The sequence below is a fragment of the Sardina pilchardus genome, chromosome 3 (assembly GCF_963854185.1).
Source record: "Sardina pilchardus chromosome 3, fSarPil1.1, whole genome shotgun sequence".
NCBI classification, from domain to species: Eukaryota; Metazoa; Chordata; class Actinopteri; order Clupeiformes; family Clupeidae; genus Sardina; species Sardina pilchardus.
Window position 1 is genome coordinate 20193845 of NC_084996.1, and position 6858 is coordinate 20200702.

Here is a 6858-nt window from a genome sequence, read left to right on the forward strand (position 1 = left end):
TGTATCCACGGTCAGGTAGACTGATAGACTGGGAAATTCTAGACCCTTTTAACCTCATAAACAAACATGCACGTTCCAAAGGCATTTCTGGCACAGAAAACAACATTGAGCTAATGATGACAATTTTTTTTAACAACTTAAAAGTAAAACATTAAAAGTTTTAAAGTCAACATTTTGTAGAGCATTACGCAAAAGTCTGATTTATTTTAATTTCAAAGTATATGCTTTCGTTTGATACGCTTCAGCCAGAAACCCTATAGGAATGGATTGAAAGGGTCTATAACATCCAAAAGTTCAAAGTTCAAAGTTTGTTGTCTATTGAAAGTATTGAAATTCCTTGTGCTCAAGTGAAAAATATGATAATTAAATATGATCCATATTTAATGATGAGAGAGTGGTGAAATAGCTACTGGAGTCACAAATGTTTAATTTGTTTTTATATAAAGTAAATAGAAGAGTTGAACAGACTCACACAAACTCTTAAACATTCATACACATCCACACAGAGTCACAGATTGCTTTCTTGTATAGTCTAACAACACAGCTTTCTTAAGTTTTTTGTTGTTGTTCGTTGGTTTGCTTTGCTCTGCTTTGTGCAACGAAAATAATCATAATAGTCATCATACAACGCAGTACACAAAGGGGAAAAAAAGAAGATAACTAAATTTCACAAGTCCTTTGCTACTATACAGTTTTTTCTTACTGTTTGTTACATCAAACATTAAGTGTTATGATCAAAAATGGCCCATAACAATGAATAAGGTGTCCGAATGAGGAGAATACAAAATGAATTTCATTCCCAAAAGCCTCTGAATAAACACCCATTACCCAGTGATAGGGTGAACAGTCATCCCTGGGTTTTAGCAACAACAACAACAATAATAATAATAATAATAATAATAATAATAATAATAATAACAATAATACTAATAATAATCCATATTTGTTACTTGGCTCATTAATTACATTCGGCACTTTGTCTAGAACTCAGTCGAGGATCTCATCCTACTCTGCAATTTCTTCTTTTATGTCAAGAATTCATTCCATCTTAATGAAACTGAACACCTGATCTTCACAAATCTGCATCACCTTCAAAGTTCTCCTGATCAGTTTACCTCTTTTGCATGGGGTGCATATAGAGGAGAAGGAGAAAGCTGTTTGATCTAGCTAGCTTAGAAAAGAAAGCACAGCACAGGAAAGAAAAAAGCAGATATTGAAATTAATCTGTTGCCCCTATTACAATGGTCATAGACCTTTTATCTTTCTTTGAATCTATTGGGGCTTCATATAACAAGCACATTGCAGCTCCTTTCGTTTCATCTACATCTTGAGCAATCTCTGCCAATCAAAAATACAGGAAGTGGAAAGTGCTGTTTGAATCATGAATCAGTCGTATGTAAAAGCTACAGAAAACACCAGCATCCCTTGACATTTGACTTATGTACTATTTGAAACAGGACAAATGTTGGAAAAGGATTTCTCTATCAAACATTGTGGCATTTAACATTTAATGTCACCTATACTTTCCACATTCCCAGTGGCAAACTGTTTCTAGATTGTGGCATAACACTGCTTTATTTATATGACATATAAAGCCCTGATATGTGAAATTTCAGAGGCTACATATTGGGACAAAAGTCAAAAGCCACATCTGGATCTGGAGGATTTACTGAAGTAAGGGAATTGTATTTGTTGACTTGTGATTGTTTTGCTTCGCAAAAAGAAAGATTGAAAATAAAATAAATAAATAAATCCTTAACCTTTGGCATCCCTTATGAGACAAAAACGTTCAGTATGATATGGCACATCTTTTTTAAATAAACAGTCAGGACCACAAGTGAGAAAGAAAGGTATCTCCATATTAGGTATCTCAACATAGGAGAGAGTCTAAGAGCAAGATGAATGAGAGAGTGACCGTATGTGTGTGTGTAAGCAAAGAGAGAAGCATGCAAGGAACACCCGTATAGGCACGCACACACACACACACACACACCCACACACACACAGACAATTCATTTGAGAAAAAAAGAAGAAGAAGAAGAAGAAGAAGAAGAAGAAGAAGAAGAAGAAGAAGAAGAAGAAGAAGAAAAATAAAAAAAAATCAAGATTATAAATAAAACTCCCTACAGTGGGGTTGTGCCTCCATGATGGAGATCAGATGATCTTTTCTCATTTATTCTTTATGAAGTGAAAAGGTAGGTAGGTCTACAAGCAGAAGGTTCTGGAAGAATGTTGTTTTGATCCTTGCTTCACCTTGCTTGCACACCATTTGTGTCCAGCTCCAGCTTCCATCATTTCGCGTCCAGCTCCCTTTTGCTTGCGTGACTCTACGATCTTTCTGATATTGGACAACAGGACGATTTGAAGCAGGAAAGGTGGGGGAGTTGTTGGGTTGTGTCCTTCTGACTGTCCTCCTCAGACCATATCAATAACTCGTGCCTCCTTCTGTCCATTCAGCTTCACATACCGTACTATGTAATCACTACGACCTCTTCTGGCTCACCAGCTCCACGACTGCTTTTTTTTTTTGTGCTAGCCAGTTAATGTACATGAGCTGAACATGAAAGCCAAAGCCTAAGTGGCATGTACCTTCAAAATAATAAGAAACACTGTGTCGTCTTCCCAGTGACATTTAGCCATATTTATAAAGAGATTTTTTTTTTTAAATTTCATTATTTCACTGTAAATAGACATAGTAACTAAGAATGTCAACAGTATTGCTGGTAGGTCATACCAAGTCCCAGAGGCGGTTCTCTATCCTGGGTTTCGGGATGAAAATTGGCACAAATACGTGTGACTGGGGGGAATCCGTATCACACAGAGAAGAGAAGACTTAATCGGGCTGTGGAAGGATCACTTTAGCACTGGCAAAGGGTGTGCGTCTGGTCCATGCCAAAAGCCGACTGGGATTTCCTGATATTTAAACCACCGGCGACTTCAAAGTCCTTTTGGTGGTTGCAGCTGGGGCTGGGGCTGTATCCACTCCTCCACGTTGTCCTCCATTTTGAAGCAGCCAGAGGATTGGTTAGGTCTAGGAAGCCAAGAATGTGCAAACTTGGCACTGATTGGATTAGTGAGAAAATCAATTAGTTTCCAGGGGAGATACTTCTTGTTTTGTTTGTTATGACATGATACTGAACACCCAGCTTACCAATGGACATTTTAGATAATTTTGGGAGGGAGGGAGGAAAGACTGAGTGTATTATTTTACCAGCATTGTTGATGTTCCTCGTCTCGAAATGAATGCTAGACATCTTTGTTCTATGACAGTTCTCTTTCTTTCATCTTCAGCAATTCAGTGACATGTTCTACACTGTCCTCTCCCTAGTCCCAGAGATGCATGCCCACCACCCAACCCAATCAGAAATACAAAATATAGATTTTGAGCCCCATATACAGCATCCTTTCAACTCCTCCACCATTTGAATTATCCCCCCTCCCCCCTATTCCCCATTTGGTCTCTTTTGTTTTTCTTATTTCTCGTTTTCTATTTCCATTTTTTTTGTTGTTGGTTTTTTATCGATCCAGGCCAATCAGCAACCGGTTGTCCTGCTTCTCCTTCTGGCTCTCGTTCTTGAGATCGGCGAAGACCTGCGTGAAGTAGTGCGGGTCCGAGTTGAGCTGGAGCATCTTGGTGCTCATGCGGTTGATGATCTCCAGACAGCGGTCCCAGAAGGCCTCCTTCTCGGCCTCCACCAGGAAGGGCTTGAGTGGGTAGGAGATCTCGTTGCCCATGTAGGAGTAGGACAGGTAGAGGCAGGTGAGCAACGAGGCCTGAAGCTCGCGCTCGCTGGCCACCTCGGCCGAGATCACGTCCCGGCACAGCATGTAGAGGAAGACGACGTTGGCCGGCGTGATGAAGCCCTGGTCCTGCCATCCCTGGAGCAGCAGGGACCGGTCAACACTGCGCAGCCACAGCACGGGGTCGGCCGGCGACAGGCGCTTCAGCCGGTAGCAGCGGCGGCACAGGAACTCGCCCAGGCTCCGCAGGAGCTCGCTGGTGGACGCCTGGACGATGACCCGCTTGGGCGTGCCCGCGTTGGCAGACTGGCCCGTGACCGAGCCGGTCAGCGAGGTCCTTTTGGCGGTGGCCACCATGTTGGCGGTGGTTTTGGAGGTGGGGATGGCGGCAGCGGCGGCGGCGGCAGCAGCGACAGTGGTGTCCTGGGCAAAGCTGGACAGGTTGGCACAGGACTGAGACTTCTTCAGGTTCTGGCTGTTGAGGTGGCCCACACTGCCCTCCTCCTGACTGTCTCCCGAGGGCAGCTTCTTGGAGCCTTTCCTCTTGGCGGAGACCACCACAATTCGCTTCCATGGCAGGATGTTGATGAGCGACTGCCGCTTCAGGGGCTTGTCCTTGGCATTTTTGCTGTTCTGAACAGCTGTGTAGGGCCCCACTGTAGCAGGGCCATCCTCAAACAGGGCGGCCTTGCGATAACCGGGGGACAGGGATAGCACGGTGCCCATATTGCGTTAAGACGTGAAGGTGACAGCAGAGTGAACAACAAGCCACAGGACTGTGACAGGAAGAAGAGCTCACAGGATTCGTCAAAGTGTATGGAAAGTATCTGTAATGGAAAAGATTTTGTTATACACTAAGGCTTCCACTTCATAAAGAAAACGTTTTTACACTGCTAAATGTTAAGCAGAACAATTTATGGGGCAAAATGTCAACGAAAACACATGATTATTACTAGATTCATGTATTTAAAACACAAAGAGATAGGCTACTGTGAATCACTAGTTACACCAATTCTTTGATGTCCTGTAACACTACAGAAATTATTTGCCAATATATTATGTTTCCAAGATGTTACGGTATGCACAAATACATGTCAGGGTTTTAAATAATCGTTTTATCTAAAATGATACTGATTTGCATCCGTGTCCTGTCACTGTTCCCTGCTATTAATCAGCTACCTCAATAGCCAAAGCACAAAGCTATAACGTGGTGTGATGGAATGCCACAACAGTGCAATGCTTGATCATCTTATATATGATATAGCCTATGGTACACAAATTCGAAGCGTCATAGCCTACTAGATGGGTCTCTTCTGAAATCAAATATTTGTTGTAACAAATTGTATACGCTAGTTTGTGTTATTGGGCAAACCAAATCAGTAGGAACACAACGAAATGTGCGCTGGCATCCATCTTAGCTTCAAAATGGAAGCTCTCTATGTAAACACCTTCTCTCTCCCGCGTCACATTATGAATAATAATAATAATAAAAATCATCAGCTGCAGCAATAACTCTTTGTTTCTCAATAAAATAATATTCTAACATAGGATTTAAACAATTGCTAATCAAAAACACAAATGGTATCTGATCAATGTAACGATCAGGTGCTGAGCAATAAAGTGAAATATGTCAAAATCGCATTCACAGCTTCAAACATTGGGATAACACTGTTATTAAAATAGCAAGATGATCCAAGTTAATATGAAATCAGCATAAATTCCAAGTCTAATCTAATGCATGAATCCATATTCACATAGCACAGTAACAGTGAACACAGCTGATGTAATTCGTGTTAGCAGCCATGCAACTGCTACATAAATACTTACCTTCCATTGAATTGAATCAGTGCATGATATCCATCACGATGTGTCTTGTGATGAATCCCCCCGTCCTTCCTATGCTTATTTACGTCAAGGTATAATGTAATATCAGGATGGCCAGAATGTTTTCCGCTGTCCAAGGTCCTGGAGCTCCCACTAACATAATAATGCTGGCATATCCTACCTACGTAATAATATCAAGGGCTGTATTGACTATCTCCGTTATATTCGGCATTTTAAGGTACAAAGCCAACCGGTAGAAAAGTATCCTACATTTTATCAGGATAAATTTAGCCTTCTGATCATCGTGTTTGACTAAAATACAAACGAGCCTATACTACTTGCAACGTATTCAACACAGTTCCTCAACAAATGCGATAGTCTGTTCATTCATTCCGGACGAACCGATTCAACGTATATTTTCGTGTTTGGTCCTCTCGATCAAATACACCGTAAAATGGATGGAGAACCCATCACATAAGCCGTATAATAATAACAAAAAAAGTCACATTTGAAAACTATAATGATATAAGGAAGTACAAATCACAACGAGTCTCAAAATAGACCTTTGCGCAAAACAGCATCCTAAAATCTCCACGCTTTTGACGCAGACATCCGCAGATTTTCGGGATGACACAGAACGGGGGATGATGAAGGCATGTTATTGGTCCTTGCTGCTGCCGCTTACTCGTTGGAGGTGGAGTATGCTGACAGTGGTTGGCTGCTGGCTTATGATCTGTCCATGGTGCTTGTCCCCTCCCTCACCAACATCTGTATGACGGGGGCATGGAAGGTAGACTCTTAACCCTGAGGACTCCGCGCTCAAATCCCCACGTCGCCAGCTGGAGGGCTGTAGTGTTTAATCAGTGCAAAGCAATAAAAACAACGCATTGCTGAATGTGGGGGATTATTGACTAAAGCAGGCTACTGCTCTGAATTTGCGCCGGGGGAAATATGTAGCGTAAGCGTGTGGGCGAAAGTAGGTTAGACGACATGATCATGTCACCATTTGGCAATTGCTAATCAATAACGTTATAACACAACAGTCCTACAGTGCTCATTCTACGTAATCGTGAGGTTTTTCAAAGATTGTTTATGAACAGAGATGTGAGTTAGTTGGCTTCAGGAAGTAGCCTTTTAGTCAGAGGTGATAACCAAATGACATCAGTAGACTGTGCGTGCCTAAGACTTTCAGCATGCAGAGTGAAGAATATATTCTGAGGGTAGGTGCGCATAATGACCTACAGTATATTAACAAAATAGACAAATGTAACAATGTATACAATACCGCCAATG

At 41.7% G+C, this 6858-nt stretch overlaps 1 protein-coding gene across 1 annotated transcript; it reads right to left on the reverse strand.

Annotated features, from left to right (window-relative positions):
- Positions 1-413: 413 nt before the first annotated feature.
- On the reverse strand, positions 414-6111 carry LOC134077008 (cyclin-dependent kinase 5 activator 1-like). Its single transcript, XM_062532352.1, has 2 exons — positions 5569-6111; positions 414-4568 (listed from the first exon to the last, which is right to left on the reverse strand). The coding sequence occupies exon 2, from the start codon at positions 4465-4467 to the stop codon at positions 3517-3519; it is 951 nt and encodes a 316-aa protein (XP_062388336.1). The 5' UTR covers positions 4468-4568; positions 5569-6111; the 3' UTR covers positions 414-3516.
- Between the last annotated feature and the right edge of the window lie 747 nt (positions 6112-6858).